Below are 24,099 nucleotides of genomic sequence, written 5' to 3' on the forward strand. Positions count from 1 at the left end.
ATGTATGATTTTTCTATCCTTACAGGACGAAGTTGGTGAGGTTGTAAATACATGGAATTCTCACAAAATCAGAGCACAATCTGGAAATGAGGCAGCATCAGGACGCCCAATAGTGATGTACTCTCTTCCAGGATTGCACAATGCTGAAGATAGACTAAAATCAATTGACATGGAAGAAGCAGCCTTGTGTCAGGAAGAGTGCACCCCCAAGGGTCAGTTCCCTTGTGATGATACAGTTTTTGATCTGTGCTGTCTGTTAATGGAAGAAAATGGATGGGATGCTCCTACAGATCCATTCAGTGCAGCTAATCTCTACATATTGTTAAGAGCAGAAATACAGCAAAATGTTTGATTATCCTTAGTAATCCAAAACCAAGACATTTACACTCCCAAATGTCAACTCTCTGATTTTTGAAGTATACACTTTTCATCTTTTTAAATATTTTTATTTAGTACAAAACGTGACCAATAATCAGCACTGCTCACAGAGCAACATTAAACATCTTGACATTTCTAAAGCTGTTAAATTGGCACAAAACTCCAGTTTTTACTGACAAGAAGAACTCCTTGCCTTTTAACAGCAACTAAAATAACTCTCTGCACTGAAACGAACAATAAAACCTCTTAGCATACAATACATGTATAAACAGTGTATGATGCTGGACAATAAAGTTCTAATTTTTTTTAGCCATGTTTTGTATTAACGTGTATCATCATTATATTGACACATTAACTGCTTTAAATGTGATCAAGCAGTTACAGTACATTCTTAATTCACAGCATTGCATAATTTGTCATGATTGAAGCACAGAGACGGCCCAGATGCGGTAAACCAAACTTTATTGACGGCACAACTGACAAGGAATAATAACCCAACCGCGAGCGTTTCAGCCCGCGGTGGTAAGATGTGGTACAGTTCGTGGATGCTGGTGGTGAGAAGAGAAGATCCCGGAAGGAGTCGGGCACGGTGGCCAGGACCAAGGATGAGAGCAGGGCTTCCTCACCCAGCCCGGGTGCCGTGTAGGAGATCCGGAAGTCAATCCTGGTGCGACTCTGGATATACAAATCTCCGGGAAACCACTGGCAGACGACGGCCGTAGCTGCACTGGATGCCCACGGGAGCTATCAGACGACAAGGAGGTACTGAGGCAACAGACAAGGTGAGCAGACAAATGAACAAGACAAAGACTGTGACTATGACAAGGATTTAGAATTTCATCAGACGTGCCGCGGCAACGTCTGGGTCAGTCTGAACAGGTTACGAAAACAACGGTCAGACAACAGACGAGAGACACAAAGGGAATATATGGGAAAACATAACGAGAAGTAATAACAGACAGGTGTGGGGCAATTACCGGGAACAAAAGCTAAATGAGAAATGAGACAGCAGGCGTGTGAGTGTGGAGTGGAAATTCACCAGTGCGGGGAAGTCTAAGGAGACACGGGGCGGGGAGAGACACGCAGACACCGAGCACAGGATCAGCCACAGGCTATCCACATGCTCGACAAACCACAAAACAACCCATGTGCAAAAAATACCTAGACCAGACCAAGACCGTAACATAATTGTCTTCAAGCTAAGATTGGCAACATTTCTAAAACAAACAAAGGTAAATGTGTGTCTTTAACTTATGCTGAAGGTCTGACCTAACCGAAACCAGAAATCAAAATGACTTTCAGACGTTCTGAGTCAAGTTTTGAGAACAACATGTTAAACTATGTCCATTATCCAAATATTGCTCTCCAAAACAGCATTAAATTCAGCACGGAAGTCTGGAAAATTCTCATAGCTCTCACACAGCTGAAGAAACATCCCACATGTATGGCCAATAGGGCGCCTTGTAAAATCCGACATTACTGCAAACTCAACAGAGATGCGGTCTGACACAATCAAGTGACATCCTGTGCAGAACCTCAGAAACTTTCCTAGTTTCTCATCATCCAATTCTTTTATGTACTTTTTCAGATGATTTGCCACTTCTGCTTTGCTGTCATATCATCAGGGAACTTCAAAAGTCCTGTGACCTTTTTAGTTGTTGGGAAGAGTTTAGCATACATCTCTTGCAGCTCCTCAAAAGTCAGGGAGATCTGTGATTGTGTGATGTCCTTCCAACAGTCTAACACAAACATTGGCTTTTGGACAAGCTCTTTGTGGGAAATCTCCTTCAGAATTTCTGAGAAGTTATCAGCAGAGACTTTTCTGCGGCATTCGTAACTGTCAAGAACTTCCAACAGATCATCATGTTCAACCGAAGAGAAATCCTGTGATGCGTGCTGAAGAATTTCTCGTTCTTGGGTGCTACAAACTGAAGGAAGCAATCTGTCAGGTCACTGTACACTGCACCAAAAAGCATCTCCTCTAAAAAAGGGGGTGCTAGCTTTATTGGAATGTACTGGCAGTCTTTGTAACCTTTAAGGAAAATTCTGCCAACAGCTTTCCAAGTGTCAGCTTGGAAATCGTGTCTAATGAAAGGAACTTTCATTGTAGTTCCAAGGGTACATTGATCGTAGAATTCCTGCCAAAAGGACGTATATACATCTCGCAGAACCCCTGACCCACAGCCAGCTTCCTCTGAATTGTCTGGCATCAAGCGTCTAAAGGCCAGTTGCCTGGTCAAAGTCTCCGGGTCAGAAAATTTATTGATCATGTCATGGAGGCAGTTTCCATGATGTATAATTATCTGTTTTGTTTGAATTTCAGTGGTTTGTTGAGGTTAGGCATGTGAAATGTGTTCTCCAGGTCAGATTCATCCACTGGGTTAGGGCCAAAAGTGATTTCAGGGTCAGAAATATTAAATGGGACATTCATTACATCATCTGCCATGATGAAAACTTCCTCAGCTAATGGGATGTTCTGGCCTGGTACCACTCGAATATCTGTGACAACTGATAAATCTGTGGAGTTGTTTGTGGCGACTGTAGAAAAGTCTGCGAAATCTTCACTGTAATCACTATGTAGTGAGATAATGCTAGTATCATCATTTTCAGACTCAGCATCTGACTCCTTTGGTCTAGTAGCTATGTAGAAACGCAAATTTGGCAGTTTCACTGTCTTATATATTGTGCCAGTTGAGACATCACTAGGAAGAACATTTTGTCTGAAGTCCCAAACTTCAAATGAAAAGTCACATTCGTGACCCTTACTAGAATTTCCATCTGGGAAGAAAAGGTCTTTACCTTCTTTAAGGATGTCATTGTATCCTGCATTAATGTCCATTGTGACCTTTCTAGTACCCCCTCCTTGTTTTGTTCTGACCTGTTTTGTTTCTTTGTTATCTATATGAATCCAGCCGATTTCAATCTGTCGCTTACTTGCTTTGGATCTGGATTTGAGTTTGGAAGTCCCAGGTGTCTCTTCAGATTGGGGTTCAGTTGTGGATTGCTTTCTCAGTTTCATCTTTTCTCTTAGTCTTTCAAACAGACCCAACTTCCTTTTGGAAGCAGGCTTTTGACTGCGGCAAAAATTTAAAAGAGCAAGTCTATCTCCATATGAGGGAATATAGCTGGCCAGATCTGAGTCGTTCATTAGAAAGATAACATCTCTGTCAATCTGTGGATTAAAAAAAGATTGTCATTCAAAAGTACAATCAAGGCCAGTTTAAAGGCCTATATCAACTAATGATTTATTATTTATTTATTTTAATGTGGACTAGGGATGTGCGGTAAAAATGATTCTGGAAGGTGGTAAATACAACCCATTAAAATTCAGTTTACTGAAGTATATTTAGTGGGCAAGTTTAATAAACAAGAATGGTCACATTTTACCCACACTACCTATTTGTTTAGAGTAATAATGGCAACTTAAAAAAGTTAAATATACCCAAAATTTGGTTCTGGAGGGTGATGAAAACAACCCATTATACAGTTAGATTTCACTTAAGGATATTAGTTATAGTTAAATTTGTAAAAATGAGTACACCTACCTATTTGTCAACATTAATAAAGACACAAGAAAATATCTAGTAAAATGTACCCTAAAATATTAGCAGTGGAGTGTAAAGTGTGCATGTTGTTCTGAGTCCTGCCGCGACACAGAGCACCACTCGCCTAATTTAACATTAAATTAGATGTTATTTGATTGAAATCACCTTTATTGTACAAACTGACTTTACCATAAGCTGCCAGATGCATTTATCTGTTTGGGAATAACGGGAAAACAGCGTATTAATACAGAAAAACTCTCATAATTTACTCGATTCTACCACATTAATAACAGAGTTGTCCTAGACAACTGCGCGGAAGATAAAATAGACAGGGCGTTGGAGGAGGGAAACAACTTGAATATTCATATTTCATTCTGTTGATGTCCTTTTACACAGTGTCCTAACCAGTCACGACAGCACCTCGCAACACATCATAAAAGGTAGCCATTTGTTTTCCGTGTTAAAGTTTTTGCCCCACTATAGCCGCTTCGGTAAAGTTACACACAAATGTACATTAGACGTATTATTATGCCCTTTTGTTGTATTTCCTTTGCCTGCACTATTAAATAGAGTTTTAGAATAAAACACGAATACAGTGGGAAAAGCAAACAAATATGACTTTCCAATAAAGCATTCAATAATAATGCGTCATTTTTAATCTGTTCTTCCAGTAATCTACATACAGTGAGGGAAATAAGTATTTGATCCCCTGCTGATTTTGTAAGTTTGCCTACTTACAAACAAATGAAGGGTCTATAATTTTTATGGTGGGTTTATTTTAACTGATAGACACAGAATATTAAAAAAAATCAGGGGGAAAAAATGTTATATAAAGGTTATAAATTGATTTGCATTTCAGTCAGTGAAATAAGTATTTGATCCCCTACCAACTAGCAAGAATTCTGGCTCCACAGATTGGTTATGTGCCTATATGGACCACAGATTAGTCCTGTCACTTTAAGAAAGTACTCCTAAATCAGCTTGTTATGTATATAAAAGATGCCTGCCAACAGAATCTGTATCTTCCAGTTCAACCTCTCCAACACCATGGTCCAGACCAAATAGGTTTTAAAGGATGTCAGCGACAAGATTGGAGACCTGCACAAACCTTGAATAGGCTACAGACAGAAGCTTGGTGAGAAGGAGACAACTGTTGGTGTGATTATTTGGAAATAGAAGATATACAAAATAACTATCAAATGCCCTTGTTCTGGAGCTCCCTGCAATATTTCCCCAATGGGGTAAAGATGATCATGAGAAATGTTAAAGATCAGCCCAGAACTACACGGAAGAAGCCTGTTAATGATTTCAAGACAGTTGGGAACACAGTTAGCAAGCAAAACATTGGTAACACATTGGTAACACGCTATGCCACAGTAGACTGAAATCCTGAAGCACCCGCAAGGTCCTCCTGCCCAAGAAGGCCCGCCTGGCTCGTCTTAAGTTTGACAATGAACATAAAAATGATTCAGAAAAGGCTTTGGCGAAAGTGCTGGCACTGCTGTGAGACCAAAATGGACTCCTGTGTTTGGAGGGAGAGAAATGCTGACTATGAGCCCAAGAACATCATGTCTACAGAGAAGCACAGTGTTGGAAACATTCTGCTTTAGGGCTTTTTCTCTGCTACAGGTATACAGGATGACTTCACCGCATTGAGGGGCTGAGGGACGGGCCCATGTACCGTAAAATCTTGGACGAGAACCTCCTCCCCTTAACTAGGTCACTGAAGATGGGTCATGGATGAGCCTTTAACATGACAAAGACGCAAAACATATTGCCAAGACAACCAAATAGTGGCTTAAGGAGAAGCACATTAAATGTCCTAGCCAGTCTCTAGACCCTAGTCCTATAGAACCTCTGTGAAGGAGGCTAAAACTCCAATTTGCTGAGCGACAGCCAAGAAACCTTAAAGATTGACAGAGGAGTGGACTAAATGTATCCGGACACATGTGCAAACCTGGTGACCAACTATCAGAAATGTCTGACCTCTGTGCTTGCCAACAAGGGTTTCTCCACAAAGTACAAAGTTATGTTTTGCTTGGGGATCAAATACTTATTTCACCGACTGAAATGCAAATCAATTTATAACCTTTATATAACATATTTTTCCCCTGATTTTTTTTAATATTCTGTGTCTATCAGTTAAAATAAACCCACCATAAAAATTATAGACCCTTCATTTGTTTGTAAGTAGGCAAACTTACAAAATCAGCAGGGGATCAAATACTTATTTCCCTCACTGTACCTTTTCTTCCTCTAACAGTGAAAGTATGTTTGATGACGGACATTGTGACTGATCCCCCTGGGCCCATCAAATAGATATAACGTTAGAACTAGCTTGACCTTGTGAGTGTTATTTGCTTAAGCATACTGTATATAGGCTATACAAAATGATTAATGGTCTATAGCGTTAAGGTTACATAACAATCCTTAAAAACATTTGTGTGTATACACTGACTCCCTACATACCAGACATAGAGGAAGAGGACATAACGGATCCCCGAAAATGTGAAGCCGTATGACAAGTGACTGTCCGTGTACTGTCTTCTCTTCTTGCTGCTCCCTTCAGCTGCCTGCTCTGGACTGCTAAATGGGGATGAAGTTGATTAGAATGGTATGTATTTTAATTATGCATGTGTGTATTTATTATTTGTTGTGTATTTATTTATTATGTGTATTTATTATTATTTCAAGAGGTTTCACTTATTTGAGACATCAGAAATCTATCTAATCTATTTACTTATTAATTGATACTATATATTATTTTAGCATTTTAAAAAAGTTGGAACATTTCTGCAGCACCCTGGTTGGGAAACGCCGTATTAGAGTAATATAGGAGAAATGTCCTCCAAAGTGTCATAAGTTTTTTGACACACAGCCTGTCTTTAACAGCTCGTTTATACTCGCATGTGGGTCCACCGGACCGCGAGTCTCTGCTGACTGACGCGCATCTTTCATATCCGCTGACTGCACGCGCGTGCACACGCATCATGTACTGTACAGACAAAAGGGTGCACTGTAGTTCATCTCTCGCTGCTCCGTCTACATGGGGTATGTATGCTAACAGTGATGCTAAACTCATGTAGAAGTCGTTCACTAAATTCCATTCAACCAGATTCCTTGTCTTACGTTAAAACTGTGGTAATTTCACCTAGGTAAAATGACATTCAACACGACTTGTACTTGTTTTTAAAAATCCAAAATATAAAAAAAATGAATAAATCAACCAATATATGTGATATATATCTGATTGAGTTCTTTACTAACACAAAAAACTGCAAATACATATACATCTTTAGAGTAGAATTCACTCATAAGATTTGTAACTTTTTTATTGAAGTTGCAGCAAAAATCAACCCACTTCTTTTAATACTACAGACACAAAATAAAGACAATTTATTTTACATTTCAGAAAAAATGAAATAAAGCAATGTTAGTTTCATAAACGGAAACAGAAGAGAATAAAGTTGAAGTATTTTATTGTTATCTTAGACTTTTGTGAGATGAGTACAAAAATGAAAAAGGTAAATTAAGTGACATGTTTAGTTATATTTTATTATTTGTACTTCTTTTCAGTCACAGAGTGTAGCGAGGAAGGCGGGACGAGAGCCGTGGGGCAGGAAGGCGGGGCCGGTGGCGTGAGTGATAATGAGTATCAGCTGTACGCGCACCGGTCCCGCATGCCTCACGGGGAGCTAGGGAGCATAAGAGGACGAGCGACGGGACTGCCGACGAGAGAGGACCGGGCCCGGAAATGTTAAGTTTTTATTTATGTTTGTGTGGCCGGCAGTCGACCGTGAGGTGGCTGCCGGCCTTTTACTTCCGTGTTTTTGTTTGTTTATTTTTTATTAAAGTTTATTGTTTAAATGTTCGCCGGTTCCCGCCTCCTTCCTTCCCTTCTATTGAACGTTGTTACACAGAGTTATTCAATTTAAGAGTTGTTTGGGAAAGATAAGATTCTGTAATTTAATGCAGCTTGGAGAACTGCATTTAGGGAAATTGTAATGTTCAATCATTTATTCAATGAAAATATGGTTTTATATACACAGTATACTGTCAATTATAGTTTGTGGATAGAAAATCGGAATCGGCAGGTTTCACTTGTAATAAAATCGTAAATCGGAATCGGCAAAGAAAATTGCATCTCTACTTTAAATGTAGAATATGTTATCTGCACATGGAAAAAAATCACTTCACCTGCTTACGTGACCTGAAGATAAGAATTTTAAGGCTTGAGGCATGTAAAAGTACTTTTGCAGATCAGCTCTTTTGTCGAATTACCATTGGTTCAACATTTAGCAAACAAGTTAATTTGAGTGATAATGCACTCTTTCAGACACTTTTATCCAGAATGACTTGCAGTGTGTCAGTACATTTTTATCATTATGTGTGTTTCATTGGTATCAAACCCATGACCTTTTGCACTTCTACCAGTTAAACTAAAGGAACATTGTGTGTTGGCAAAATATTATCAGCCATAAACAGCAGTGACAATGCAGACTTTGACGTCCACAGACTTTTGAACTTTTAAACTATGAGACCACACCCAATGTTTTTATAAAGTATTTTCAGTTTGACATCTTGGTGGTGGGTCATATGCTACATTTCACATAGTTTCCAAAGACTGAAAAATGGCTGGTAATGTGACCTTTATACTACTTGTCATCATTCCTGTGGTGGGAAAGACCTCATAATGGCACAACTCCAATGAAACTACAAACACAAAACTGCATTGTAAAAACTGTGGTGAAATTCTGAGCTACAGTTCAGGTTCAGTTGCTCTCATATGTGTCATATGAAACCACACCTCGTGGCCTTGCCTTCCCTACCCATGTCAAATATGTAAGAAGGGAAGAGCAGTAAACTGTATGTGATTCTCATTCAACTACTAATCACATCTCACACACCTGAAAACCAAGGTATGACTCTCTTGACACATAGTGATTTTTCTCTATTTGCCTCATTTTGTATTTTAATTGCTTTTATTTAATTTACATTTTTTCACAGTTTACATTTTTATAGAGTTTTGTTTTCAACCAAATGTCTTTTTATGGCAAAGTATGGACGTAATTCATTTTTATGTCACTGTACATTATTTTTATCATAGTTCACAGCTAAAACATGTAAATTTAAATGAATTTCAATGGAATGGATGGTTGTGAAAAAACCAAATGATTGTGTACAGCTAAATTGATGTTTGTTTTTTCACAACCATTCTGTAGATGTAAATGTTACATGCAAACAGCATTAGTTAAATGGCTTGGTTACTTTGGTTACTGCTATTTACTGCTCAATTTGAAAAATGTTTCTGAAAATTGTTTCTATGCATTGAATGGAACAAATATTTTTGCTTTTGATTATATTTCTGAGATCCCTTTATTGTTATTATAATGATGCCTAAAATATGAACTAAATATGTGCTAAAAAGCACCAGGTTAAATGGAACCTTTTAAAACCATGCAGTACATTGGCAGGTGCATTTCATTATAAGGGTAAGAATGTTGCCAAGGTTACGGTGGCAGATGTTTGAACAGGGTGTGTGTACAGGGATCGAGACAGACTTGTTTTGGGTGTAGTCAGGAAAGTATTCAGGAAGATACCATGCCAAACACTAACTGTGTTATCTATGTATTGTAAAATATGCATTTCATGCAATTAATGTGTTTTCTAATGGCACCATCTTGTGGACACGTTAGAAATAGCTAAATGATTATTTTTAAAGTGATTACTCCATACACTAAATAATGTGTTCTTCAATTTCCTTCTATAGCTTAAACCATGTCTTTCACCGGAAAGTCATATAGTAAAATCCAAACAGGTGAGAAAAATATAGCTAAAGCTTTCCATAACTTCAGTCATCACGCAGTCTATATTATTTTGTTGTTAAATAGATGAACAACTATTGTTCATTGTACAAATAAAGACCAGTCAAAAACCAAACAAACGCCTACCACTTTGGCTTACATACATTTTTGTTATAATATGATGAACAAATTAAATATTGGTTTCTATTTTACCTTGCTATATGCCATTAACACATTCATAATCAAGTAATTTTTGATCACAATGCAGCTTCCTCTAGAACAGTTTTGGAGGACAGCAAAAAAAAGACTTCATTGTTGAAGGACAATAGCTGGATCAAGAAAAATGTGGATGAGGACGAGCCAGTTGAGTAAGTTTTTATTGCATTCATCATTAATTATATAACTGAAAATGAGATGTAAAATAGATAAAAGCTAAATATGTGCTGTGCTTCTCATTTTTCTCAGCAGTCAGGTTGTTAATTTCGGCAAATCTGTTCTGAGTGTTACCAGATCCAAAGAAAACATTGCTAGGTAGCTACAGTAATGTCTTTAAAACACTATATATTTGTATCCCATTAGCTAGTATGCACTTGCATTTGCATCTAAGATATGTGAACTTATGTGAACATTAAAAAAATCCTCCACAAGCATTGCCAATATTAAACTATGTGCCACTGACTGATCTTTCCCCTTTAAGTTCTACAGGTCCAACCAGCAAAACCGAGAGCAAAACCACCACAGTGTCTACATCAGCTTCCTCTGTCCAAGCCCTCACTAAGAGGTCATTAATACACTGCTAAGGACAACATTTTACATAATATAACTTTCATAGCTAAAATACCTACTTTGTTTTATATGTAGTGAATTATTATGAATTATTAATCATTAGTGCTTTAAGAAGACAGAATTAAATGGTCACTTTTGAAAGTTAGTTTAGATAAAAACATTAACAACTAAATCTAAACGTTTTTCAATTTTTAGATTTGGTGGGAGCCAGGACAAGTTGGATGAAACCAGGTAAACAGACTTCTTATTTTAAATTGTTAGGTACTAATTGATATTAATTGACAATTATTTTACTATGTATTATTAAGCACAATAAAGCAGGTGACATTTAAAAGAAATACACTGAAAGATTGAAATGTTCATGTGTGAATCAAAAAAGCCTGCAATATTATAATTTAAAAAAATTCCTCAAATATACAAAAACCAGCCTCTTAAATTAATTTTGAATTGAAAACTTTACTCTCTTCCCTACCAAGCAGAACCACAACAACCAGATCAACTGTAAGAACGCAACCTAAGAGCAGGTAAGTAGCTTCTCAAAACTGTTGAATGATTGAATAAACGATTTGTTGTTACAAACTTTTACAGCGAATGATTGTGCCTCTTTCAGTACTTCAACAACGACAACAACAGTCAAGGATGGTACAAAGGTTACTGAGACTGTCACCACAACCAGGTTAGATCAACCTACTCAACTGAAAATTTCATTTTTTTTGCAAAATATCAAGGTCAATTAACATGTTTTTTTAACTTTTATAAAACTTTAGTATTCTTACTGTCCTCAGGAAATCATCCAGTAAATTAGAAACAATCCCTGCTAAAGACCTCTCTGATATTAAGACCAAGAGTTCTGGGTAAATCAGCTCAGTTTAATTTGCATTTACGTTTACACACACACGCACGCACACACACGCACGCACGCACGCACGCACGCACGCACACACACACACACACACACACACACACACACAGTTGGGTTTCCATGTTTTATGGGGACATTCCATAGACGCAATGGTTTTTATACTGTACACACTGTATATAATATTCCCTACCCCTAACAATCACAAAAAACTTCCTGCTCTTTTAGATTTTCAAAAAAGTTAATTCTGTATGATTTATAAGCTTGTTTCCTCATGGGGACAAAAAAATGTCCCCACAAGGACAAGGATTTTGGATATTGCCATCTTTGTGGGGACATTTTGTACCCATACCGTAGGGTTTACCCTTCCCACACGCACACGCGCACACACAAATTACATTTTCTGGTTCTGATCTAAAATATTAGTTATCATTGTAAATGCACATTTTCTGCCCCTAAAGAGAATACAAGTCTGAAGTCACTACTGTGAAATCATCAAAGGACACCACCGATGGGTGAGTATATGCATTTTACCAAAATTTTTAATGAATGTTCAGTTTTTGTTTATTTAATTCTGTGTGTTTACTATTAAACCGATAATAGGCCAACCTCAACTGTCAAGTCCACCACAAGGTACAGTAATTTTGCTGACATTTTCCACTGACAAACCTGAAAAGTAGCCTACTTCCTTAACATCTGAACAATTATATTTGTAGCACCAAGACCTACACAAAGGGTGATGTTTCACCAGTTAAAACAACCTCATACTCTCTTAAATCCACGAAAAGGTGGGAAATCTTAATCCCATCTCCATTTCAGAATCAGCATGCTTTTCATTCATAGAGGGCAAATCATTGACTTATCAGGCAAATCATGCTTTTCCACAGCACTGAGGATCAACTGTTTGATACTCTTATACCAACGTCAATTAAGAAAACCAATACAAAACCTAACAGCAGGTTTGTGGCAAATTAATTTATTGCATCAAAGCTTTCACAAAGTAAAATGTTTCACCAACAGTTTTTTTTAGTTCTGGTATTCTGTCCAATCACAATGATCTGTTCCTATCACAAGATTCTATTATCCAAAACTTCTAAATAATGCAGCTGTGACCAAAGATGAAATAAAATTATATTTGGAGACTAAAATGTTGCTCACTGTTCTTTTTTAAAAGTGACTATATGTCTGAAGTCATTACTGTTAAGTCATCTACAAACACAGCTGTCGGGTGAGTGAAAAGTCATGAGTTCAAACAAATACAACCATATTTACGTGTTAATTCATTCTTGTGTAGTAGAAAGTAACCAAATTAGGCATGTGGATAAGTTACATGACATCTCCTCATCTTTTAAATCTTTTAAATAACATTTGGGAAAATGTGACATTACATACAGGTACACATTGTTTCATAGCGTGGGCATTATAAAATTAAAGGAATTCACCCAAAAATGAAAATTCTGTCATCATTCACTCACTCTCCGATTGTTCCAAACCTGTATAAATTTCTGTTCTGTTAAACACAAAGGAAGATATTTGGAAGAATGTCAATAACCAAACAGATCTCATCCCCATTGAATCCCATAGTATTGATTTTCCTTACTATGGGGGATGAAAACTGTTTGGTTACTTACATTCTTCTAAATGTCTTCCTTTGTGTTCAGCAGAACAAAGAAATGTATAAAGGTTTATAACAACCTGAGGGTGATTAAATGATGACAGAATTTTCATTTTTGGGTGAACTATCCCTTTAAGCTAATAATACATTTTTTTGTGTGTGTAGACCAACCTCACCTGTCAAGACCACCACAAGGTACAGTAGTAACAGTGTTTTGTTTAATTATTGATAATGGATCTGGAAAATGTGCCTACTGTATTACCCTATTCATAAATTTATGTAGCACCAAAACATTCACCACGGAAGATGTTTCAGCAACTAAAACAACATCTTACTCTGTAAAATGCATAAAAGTAGCAGTTTGAAAGATTGATACTATCACAGTCATTGTCTCAACATCACTGCATTCTGTAATTCCACAATTTGTAGTGCCTAATTATTACCTAAAAATCGGGTAATTGTGCCAAATTTACGAGATTAAAAAAATGTATTCACTGTGACCAGTACGGGATGGCTAATGTTTACAGTCATTAGAACATTATCACAAAATAATCCCAACAGGGTGTGCAGGAAATAATGGTCATAATGACTCACTTATCCCGTACATTATGCTGCTTATTAGGGTTACTTGCCGCATAACTTATTAAGTCATTAGACAACAAATATTTATCAAAAAATAAATAGTTTATTAGTTAATATTTTATAAAATTAGTTAATAAAACATTAAAGTAGCAAGTGTAAAGTAACCCAGATGAGCAGTCATTATTCAACTGTTTTAAAAAGCAGTGTAATGAAAGGTAAAATAACATTTAGTAACTGTAATGCAACTGACCGCACATGTCTTTTGTCTCTAAAGTGACTACAAGTCTGAAGTCACTACTGTGAAGTCATCAGTGAACACTATTGATGGGTGAGTATAAGAAAACATGCAAATCTAACCTATTAAAAATTATTACATTTTGTCTGTTTTGGTTTAGTTTTGTGTGTCTATTAACACAAGAATATCCATTTGTCTAGACCAACCTCACCTGTCATGACCACCAGCAGGTACAGTAACCTCAGTTTTACTCACCGATTGCCAACTAACCTGAAGAAAAGTGGCTACTCTACTAACCTCTTAACAATGTGATCTGTAGCATCAAGACCTACTCAAAGGAAGAGGCAAACTCACCTGTCAAGACCACCACTAGGTACATTAACCACTGTTTTGCTCACAGATTGGCAACTAACCTGAAGAAAAGTAGCTTCTCTCCTAACCTCTCAACAATTTAATCTGTAGCATCAAGACCTACACAAAGGAAGATGTTTCACCAACTAAAACAACATCCTACTCTGTCCAGTCCACAAAGAGGTGGGACCTTTCATTGCACAATGACAATCTCTGCATCCGCATGCTTTTCATTGAAAGTAAGAAAGGACAAAAAAATTACTTCATGCTTTTCCACAGTACTGAGGATCAACTGTTTGACACACTCATACCAACATCAATCAAGACAACCTACACAAAATCTAACAGCAGGTAAGTGGTATTTGCATTTTTTTAAGGTGTGAACACATTTGTGGCGAGTTTGACATTTACTCCGGCATTCAGTCTAAGTAGTTTAACCAGTCATGCGACTGACACAGAAAGCAAAAAAGCAGCCGTGCTTTTTCATTTAGGCTGTCAGGAGCTCGCAACTTTCCATTATAGCTTCACTCTCAAGGGTCTAGCAGTGCTACATTCAATAATGTCCTTCTATCGTTCTTACAGTCATGAGGATCAGGATATTGCTGTATCCAAAACCATTCGGACAGTGTATTCATCAAATGACCGGTAAGATACATTTTTTCATTTCAGCTTATTCGTCTGACACATTGGATGTGATTTATTACACTTGGTTTTTTTTTGTGTAACTGCATAGACATGAGTGGGATAGTGTTACGAGTCCTTCTTACACTACCAGGACATCATACACAGAAACCAGGTTCAGTACCCATAATATTCACTTGCTTTCTTTGATTAGGTTAAGATATAAAATGCAGCGGTAGGCTATTACTGTTTTGATTACCCTTACAGACTTAATTATTTGCGTATTTTGCAGGCCTACTGATTACCTCTCTGACAATATTACATCAAAATCATCTACAACAGTGTACACGTCACCTGAGAGGTACGATTCATTTATATTAACTATGCCAGCATTGAGTTCAATGTAAAGTGCAGTGCACGTGTGAAATGCGAAACACTTTGTTGTAGGAAAGTCAGTGAGAGGGACCTTTGCACGTACTGCCGTAAAAACATGTACACCGATGAAAAGATTATACTGGATGATATGAATATAAACTGCCACGCACGTTGTTTCAAGGTTAGTCATATGTCTCTTTAAATGCAGGAGTTATTTCTAAATGTTATTGAAATATACAGTACTAAAGTTTAAAGTGTACTAAAAATGTTACATATGTCTCGTAACTTAATTTTGAAAATATATATTTTTAATTCTTTTTTTCCGTGTGTATGCAGTGTAATGTGTGCAACACCTCTCTTGGGCACCTGAAGGCAGGAGACAGCCTGTGGGTCTACCGCAATGCTGTTCACTGTGAGGGCTGCTTTAATGTCACTAAGGGTAAGACACACTCTACTATACTTTGCAACATCTTTAAACAATGCAACCAATATTTTAAAAAATTAACAAATATGTTTGTTTATAGGCAAGTGGCACCGCTGAATCTATATTTACGTTTTGGTTCAAGATGGATGGAAGAGATGCACTGCTCTGCATTACAACAACCTATATCAACACTTTCCCATGGTTTTAAATTTGAAATTAAATTTATGTACTTTCAAATTTTGAAAGTACATAAAATATTTCTTGGTGGTGGTTTCTGTGAAATAATGGAATTGAGGGTTTCAAAAATGCATTTAAAACTGTCATTCCCTGGTGATGTGACATGTATCTCATCTAACTTGAAGGATTATATAAGAAGGATTTTTATTTATTTCTTGCTTTCATTTGATTATTTTTTATTGTTTAGATCTTGTTAAGTGTCATTCCAGAGTATAATTGGGTCATACCTGTTATGCAGTACTTTTTGAATTCTTTCTTTCTTAAAAGAAAAAAAATGAATATGCTTTTGTTCTATTTACAAAAGTATTTCTAAGAAAGGAAACCAGACTTTCAGAAAAATGTTCTTGCAAAGCTCAGGTGTTCAAATTATTAAGAAAATATTTCTCTCAGGCATACAGTACCAAAATACCGCAGGTTGGAAATAAAGAGCTATGTTTTGTTGAGTAAAATAAGAAAAATGCACTTGTCCTACCTTGTATGTATTCTCCCTAATATAACCTCCCATAGCTCCGGCTAAGGAATACTATATACTATGTTTATTGCATGAAAATATTTACCCAAACCTATTATAACCTTTTGAGTAGAAATTCATATTTAAGTATTATTACATTGAATATGAACATTTTCTTCTAAGGAAAGAAAACACAGAATGTTCTTGTTGTAGTAATGTTTTATGATATAAGAAAGGAGAAATAATGTATTAGCAAGAATGGCATCTGTTACCCTGTTCAGCAGCATTGCAGAATTTCATCACATAAGGAGTTGTCTGTGACAGGCCAAGCAAAGGAGAAGGCAGCGTCGAAGAATCTGAAGACGATTAATAAAGAAGCAGGTGGCATTATATAGGCAAATGATAAAGGCGTTGACCAATCTCAAGATGACATCAGAAGAGTGGGGGCTTGAGAAACTGTCTATAAAAGACTGAGATGAGATGATTTCATTAGATTCTGATTCTTCGGAACAGTCTCTCCGGTGCTAGATGCCTACTGGGTTGCCTTGAGCATTAGATTGATATTTGCAGACTTATGCTTTCATTTTCTTTTATTTGTTACAAGTATATTAATTGTAACCTTGACAATTGTTATTAATAAAACCTATAAAACTACAAGTAAGTCTGTTGACTGACATATTTGAAGTAGATGGACAGCTCACAGAGGAGTCTTCTGTTACTGGGAGTAAATACTGTATATCTAAAAAGATACTTGTAGCCTATGACAGATTTGACTGTCTTTGTCTACCCTGAGAATAAATAGGAAATAGGCAGAGTGCCTTTATAGGCAGAAGTCTTTATATATATGAAATGTTTTAGAATCAGGCAACCAATACCACACAATAAAATCCCAGAATAAAAAAATATCTGTTAATAATACTGATCTCTGCATTTGTTGTATTCCCCTCAAAGTTGTATCATCCAGGCAGTGGTCTACGTGATACAAAGGTATACTCCATATTCCCACTAGAACATGTCAAGGATTTCCATATAAAAAAAAACACGAGATAACAACATCGCTTTGTGACAGAACTAGATATGAAAAGGAGATAATTAAATGAAAGAAAACGTCCCTGAAGCTTCTGCCTCTTTGGGTGACACTGCAGCTGCAGCAGACACAAACGTTAATGTTACATAAAATTATTAGCCCGACAAGGGGTCCCCCTCCGTCACTCCGGCTACACAGGGTCCCCCTCCGTCCAGTCGCGACAGCGTTCCGAGAACGCATTTCTCTGTTCGCTGGTGTATTATATTTTTTCTTTTTTTGCTGATCACCTTTAAAACCACTGCATATCCTGTAATAAAATGAGCATGTTCGTTGTCATTAACGCAATGGGGATTGTTGGCAAATTAAATTGCATCTAACTAGCTAACTTCACTAACATTAGTTTGTGTGGTGGATCAATAAATGAGGGAGAAAGTAAAACTGTGTGTGTACTACAATGTTCGTAATTGTTTTAGATGATGAGAGATGAGAACTCATGGCAACCTTGTAATAGTCAGACTAGAGACACTACCGGGAATCAGAAAAGTGCAACGGGAGCTTGATAAAACTGCACAAAAGTAACATTGTTAATTATTATTGTCAATGTCAATAATAGGCACAACTTACGCTCATAATGTAACCCAGTCTGTGAAACGAGCATCAGAGTTTGATTTCAACCATTTATTTCACTGGTTTACTGTAAGTCTTTGACATGGCCTTTAGTAGGGTGGGTTTATGTAGAAATAGAAATAAATTACTTGATGGGTTTTCACTGACAAATATGCATTGTAAACTGCCAGCTGATAAAACTTGTGCTTTAGGGATTGTATAACATCTAAGGCTAAATGCAGCTTTTACCTGGCAGAGTTAGACAATGATTAACAAAACCAGTCCAGTCTCCCTAGCTCTGATTGACTGTTAAAGTCTTGCGCTGATTACAATAAATTGCCATATTAAGCAGTCTTTCAGACTGCTCTTAATTACATGTAGCTTAGATGCATACTGTATGCATTTGTGAGTGTCGTGGTGCTCATGGGGTGTCGATCTGGCACGGGAAAGTATAAGCAGTGTTCGAATTGTTTGCTCTTGGGGGGTCCCCTAACCAGTCTTCAAAAGAAAAAAAACAGACGGAGCTGCCAGTTCAAGCATCAATCACATGGTAGTTTGGATCATTGTAGTAATTTGACCACATTACATGCATAAATGTCCTTAACATATTGATAATCCATTAAAAGAGATCCACATGAGGTAGAGATTAAAATTTTCTTTGTTTTTTGCAGTTTCTTGCTGTTATTTTTTTATTTTGCATTGTAGATTTTGCATACAAGATTTTGCCTAGGTTTGATGTCTTTCTTGCTGAGATTTCACTCATTGTAAAATCTCTTAAACTTATTTAAAGCAATAAGAATAACACGTTTTTCAAAATGTATGATAACATTTTCTTACTAATTGAGATTTTCATGTCCTCTTATTTTCCTTATTTTTTTCTTGTCCTTTCATTCTTGTTCTTTATATTACTGTAATGCGGTGCTGTTCCCTTTTTTGGGAATATTAAAAAAAATCATTGGAGCCAGAGAGGGAGAGGACGCGTCACCTCATGCAGAAGCATATGAGCGTTTTAAGCGTGATTCATCTCCTGATAATGTAGATCAAGTATTTGAAAATAATCCATATGAACCAATGCAGAATAAGAAAAACAAATGTCATTCCTTTGTGCAAAAGCAGAAGCCTCGTCAAAGTCGGAGCTCATGTTTGCAGAAGGGAGCGCAAAATAATCTATGGGGAATGCGAAAATTTTTTTTGGTAAAGAAAAAATATTCTTGGGGAAAAACAAAAGTTTTGCAAAGGAACGCACTTATTTACGCAAATATTTCAATATTTTCACTCCCTTTCCTATTTTTCCACCACCTGTATGTCCCTTTAGTGGCTCAGTACCACGTCGCATCTGTTTTGACAATGTGAGATAACATCGGACATAAAGAAAGACTTGCACATCAAAATTATACTAGGCTAACTGTAAAGTTTTAAGATAAACGCTTTCAATATGAGAGGTTCCGCACGCATCTTGCATCTCTGTACATGTCTTCATTGAACACTGTGTGGCGCGCTTGAGCATGCATGGATTTTTCAGATAAAAATTACATTTTAGTTTTATGAAATTTGTACAAATAATGGACAAAGTGTTTTGTTTTAGCATGATAATTTGACAAAAAAATAATTTTGTGTTTTAAGTTGTCTAGTTTTAATGAAAAACCAAGGGGACCCCAAGTTCACTATTTTAGACCTTATGAGAGGTCCCTCAAGGCTTATGAGGGGTCCGGGACCGCCCCAGCCCCCCCCCTCAATTCGAACCCTGGGCTGGGAGGGAAAAATGTTACTTCCAACACAATTCTGTTAAAAATCATTGTGGGTTGAAAGTAACACATAATGTGTTAAATAAATAACACAAAACAATGTGTTGAAATTAACAGATCCATTTTAAGAGTGTACACCACTGCATTCAGGGATGGCAAAATGGCATGATTCACTCAAATATTCCAACGTTGTGATAAACATCGACTGATACTAGTGAAATTTGCTTTGAATAACCTTTTGTATAATCTTTTAGACAGAGCAATGCCATAAAAGAACCACTTTGTTTTTCTAAAGAACCCTTGTCAAAGGTTGTTAAAAACACAATTTCTTCCTTACTTTCTTAATAGTTCTTAAAGATCCTTTTCCACTAAAAAACCTTTGGTAAAACAGAAAGGTTCTTCGGATGTGAAAAGTTCTTTATGGAGCCATACAGCCAAAAATAGTTCTTCTATGCCATCATGTAGCGCCTTTATTTTTAGTCTTTGGAGAAACATTTTAAAAGCAAGTTTTTAATTGTACTTTGTACACAATAGGCTACATATGACAACCAATAACTTAAATATGTCACGAACGTGGAGGACAGAACCCAAATGCAGGCAGGTGAAGGGTTAAATAATAAACTTTTAATAACAAATAGGAACAAAAAAAACCCACGATGGGGAAAACGGTCACAAACAAAACAAGTGAATAAACTAAAATACTTCCCGCAAGGGGGATAAAACAAACACGAAGAATAAATCCAAAATAATAAGTCCAACACGAAAAAGGAAAGTCCACAGCAAACAGGAATGAGGGATCTGGAACACGAGGGCAAGGTAAGGTGAGGTAAACAAATACTGGGGAACATGGAACAATGCAAAGACGAGGGACAAAGGGAACTGAGACATTAAATAAGGAAACATTAACGAGGGATAATTACACAGGGACGGTGAAGGACAGGTGAGGGAGATGAAACACTAACGGAGAAACAAGGGGGCGGAGCTAAACGAAAGACAGGAGGACACGCGGCGAAATGTCAAAACAAACCGCCACATGTCTCCACACAAGACGAAACACACACACAAGACATGGTACTGTCACGACCCTGTCCACAAGACACGAAAACTCCGAATAGGAAGGACAGGACCCTGACAAAATAAACTTAAATAACGAATATCTGGACTTAATGACTACAGGCCTGTTGCTTTAACATCTGTGGTCATGAAGTCATTTGAGAGACTTGTACTGGCCCACCTGAAGGACATCACCAGACCACTTCTTGATCCCCTCCAGTTTGCTTACCGAGCAAACAGGTCTGTGGACGATGCAGTAAACACCAAAAAAAGGGACTGCATTACATCCTACAACACCTAGACAGACCAGGGACTTACGTCAGGATCCTGTTTGTAGACTTCAGCTCGGCCTTCAACACCATAATCCCAGACCTCCTCCTGCCCAAGCTTACCCAGCTCTCTGTGCCAACCTCTACCTGTCAGTGGATTATTAACTTCCTGTCGAACAGGCAGCAGCTAGTGAGGTTGGGAAATTTTAAATCCAGCACATGTACCATCAGCACCGGAGCTCCTCAAGGATGTGTTCTTTCTCCACTGCTATATTCACTCTACACAAACGAATGCACCTCTACAGACCCTTCTGTCAAACTCCTGAAGTTTGCAGATGACACCACAGTCATTGGCCTTATTCAAGACGGTGATGAATCTGCCTACAGAAAGGAGGTTGCTCAGCTGGCTGCCTGGTGTAGTCAAAACAACCTAGAGCTGAATGCATTCAAGACAGTGGAGATGATAGTGGATTTCAGAAGGAACCCTCCATCACTTCCTCCCCTCACCATCCTGGACAGCACTGTGGATACTGTGGAGTCATTCAGGTTCGAATCGTTTAGAATCTTTTAGACTGTAAATCGTATTATATTGTATTGTCATTGTGTTGAATGTCTGTACTAGAAGCTTACAACACCAAAGAAAATTCCTTGTGTGTGCAAGCACACTTGGCAATAAAGCTCTTCTGATTCTGATTCTGATTCTGAATAGGATTTCCATCTTTTAAAGAAAACGTCCATGTCTTAGTTTATATGACATTACTAGTTAGAAGCAGATGGTTTTACTCTTTTGAGCAAAAATTGAAGAAGCATCCTCGAAAAACAAAATGTGAAATGTCTGCCTATAGTATTTGGCTCTATACTGGACTGTATGACACACAATTAAACATTTTATCTATTTAAAAAAACATTATATGGCTTTGTTGCAAAGCAGCTTTAGCACAAAAAACAGAGAGATAAGAAAAACAATATCGAAAGTGGAGAAAAGGAAGGCATATATTCCTCCAGGAACCTCTCCACATATTCGTCCACGCTCTCGCTCCCCTGGCGAAGTCCACAGAGGAGGCGAGCTAGGTGGGATCGTCCAGAGTTCATGCTGCCTACTGGGTTCTGCAATGGTTCGTTCGTTCTGTCACGATTTTGGATAGAAGAACCCAAGCACAGGCAGCAGCGGTGAAGGGGTTAACACAAAACTTTATTTCTTAACAAGAAACACAAAACAAAAAACCCACAAGGGGGTAAAACACTGAGGATAAATAATAAACAGACTAGACAGGCACACTAAACTGACTGGACTAACTACAGAACACTGGAAATAAACTAACTGATTTACTATGACAAGATTAAGATAATCCAAGGCACAGCAGAAGCACAATCAGTAAATTCTCACAACAATGAGAATAAGGCAGGACTGAATCTCTCAAACACTTGACTACACGAACACAGGCACATGAGACAACAAACGAGCACAGGACAATGAAACACGAGGGCATTTTAAAGGGAAGACAACATTAGACACGGCAGGGAAGCAATACATGAAACGAGAGTGGCGGGGCCAATGACAAGACACGAGAAAGCACATGAGATGTAAAATACATAAACAACTCATGGCTTTCTCACATAAAACCTGAGGGCTCCATCCCGATCCTGCCACACGACTAGAAATTCAGAAACTGTCACGGTCCTACCTTCTTGTTTATGAATTTCTAGTCATGTGGCAGGATCGGGACAGAGCCCTTAGGTTTTATGTGAGAAAGCCATGAGTTGTGTATGTTTTACATCTCATGTGTTTTCTCGTGTCTCGTCATTGGCCCCGCCCCTCTCGTTTCATGTATTGCTTCCCTCTCGTGTCTAATGTTCCTCACCTGCCCTGTGTAATTATCCCTCGTTTGTCTTGCCTATAAATGCCCTCATGTTTCTTTGTCTTGTGCTCGTGGATTGTACTGTGTATGTGCTATGTACCTCGTCCAGTGTTCCTGTTCCCAGCCTTGCCCGTGTTCTGTGTGTTTTGTGTAGGGCTGCAGTCAAGTCCACCATTGTCGAGTCCAAGACAAGTCCAAGAACAGGACTAGTCGAGACCGAGTCAAGTCCGAGTCCAAAGAGGTTCGAGTCCAAGTCAAGTCCAAGTCCAGAGACGTTCGAGTCCAAGTCAAGACCGAGTCCAATTGAGACGGTCAAGACAGAGACAGAAAAAAATCATGACTACAAGACCACATACTTAATTAACTATTGATAATTTATGTGATGCAAGAGACAGCATATCTTCTATTCTAAGATAATCATTTTCATTATTGTTTGTAATGATCAAAAAGCAAATAAAATAAGGTCATTTTATTTTTACTATATAGGCATAGCACTAAAGTCACAAAGCCGAACTGTAACTGTTTATTACTTTTTTAAGGAACTTTTTTATCAGCCCTCCTAACAGCAAGGTTGTGCAGCAATGAACACTTTTGTGCGTGCGTGTGCGCGCCTGCCCGTGCAGGTGCGTGTTCGATAGAGGAGCCGCTAGAAAGAGCAGAGGCTCCACGGCTCGTTTATAAGTACGTTTATAAGCACGTCGGTGCCCATCCTTAAATAACATGTTCATCACAATTACAATAAAAATCCGATCATTCTTATCTTTAAGCCCTACTTTCCAAACTTTCTAAAATACTCAAATGCAATGCTAACTCTGAAACATGGCATTAACTTACCTCTCTTTGTGATGCCTTTGCAGGTGTCTTACGAAATTTGATGTTGTCCCACATGTTTCGGGGAAAGTTTTGGTGCAAAAAGTTTCCTTTTAAGCGCACTGTCGATTCATTTATTATGGTTTGTAAAACCAATCTGCATTATGCCGCTGCTTGCTGACATCGTGCCTGATGAATGATTGATGCTGGTTCGTGCCGCGGACGAATCATTCATTCGAACCGGTTCTTTCTTTTTAGTGATCCGGTCGAACCAGTTCAGCTGAATCGTTCCCGTTTAGCGTCTCCCGTAAACACTTAATATTATCCACAAATTAATTCAGTTATTCACTTTCTGGCGTGCATGACAGTCCCGCGGACTTGAACCAATATACCGGAGTTATTTAATTACAACAACAGCACACACTGAACTGAACTGCTGTGTGAAAAGAGAACTTATGAGCACGCGC

The 24,099-nt window shown here is 37.8% G+C and overlaps 2 protein-coding genes across 3 annotated transcripts; one reads left to right on the forward strand and one right to left on the reverse strand.

Moving 5' to 3' along the window:
- Positions 1–544: 544 nt before the first annotated feature.
- On the reverse strand, positions 545–23,799 carry LOC130550382 (uncharacterized). Of its 2 annotated transcripts, XR_008962404.1 has the most exons (3): positions 23,657–23,799; positions 6,393–6,509; positions 545–3,550 (listed from the first exon to the last, which is right to left on the reverse strand). XR_008962404.1 is itself a non-coding variant. In XM_057327833.1 (2 exons), exons 1-2 carry the CDS (start codon positions 23,708–23,710, stop codon positions 2,678–2,680), a joined length of 927 nt encoding a protein of 308 aa, XP_057183816.1. In that variant the 5' UTR covers positions 23,711–23,799; the 3' UTR covers positions 545–2,677. The 2 variants fall into 2 exon arrangements, 1 of the variants encoding a protein (XP_057183816.1); XM_057327833.1 differs by lacking the exon at positions 6,393–6,509.
- On the forward strand, positions 8,723–16,920 carry scel (sciellin). Its single transcript, XM_057327832.1, is given in 26 exon segments — positions 8,723–8,842; positions 9,694–9,741; positions 9,996–10,095; positions 10,196–10,258; positions 10,425–10,508; positions 10,709–10,744; positions 10,990–11,037; positions 11,124–11,189; positions 11,299–11,367; positions 11,834–11,887; positions 11,976–12,005; positions 12,089–12,160; positions 12,260–12,331; positions 12,547–12,600; positions 13,153–13,182; positions 13,844–13,897; positions 14,005–14,034; positions 14,124–14,254; positions 14,257–14,338; positions 14,435–14,506; positions 14,738–14,800; positions 14,889–14,951; positions 15,069–15,137; positions 15,224–15,332; positions 15,488–15,590; positions 15,676–16,920. Coding segments are annotated over 25 exon segments (1,611 nt in total). The 5' UTR covers positions 8,723–8,842; positions 9,694–9,701; the 3' UTR covers positions 15,693–16,920.
- Positions 23,800–24,099: the final 300 nt, after the last annotated feature.

The sequence above is a fragment of the Triplophysa rosa genome, unplaced genomic scaffold (assembly GCF_024868665.1).
Source record: "Triplophysa rosa unplaced genomic scaffold, Trosa_1v2 scaffold29_ERROPOS563055, whole genome shotgun sequence".
NCBI lineage: Eukaryota > Metazoa > Chordata > Actinopteri > Cypriniformes > Nemacheilidae > Triplophysa > Triplophysa rosa.

What these genes read in the sequence shown, in the direction of transcription:
- LOC130550382 (XM_057327833.1), bottom strand. Translation starts at nt 23,710, where the DNA reads ATGTGGGACAACATCAAATTTCGTAAGACACCTGCAAAGGCATCACAA. An exon ending in CAAAGGCATCACAAAGAGAG is followed by an intron (nt 3,551 to 23,656) that starts GTAAGTTAATGC and finishes TTTAATCCACAG; the next exon opens with ATTGACAGAGATGTTATCTT.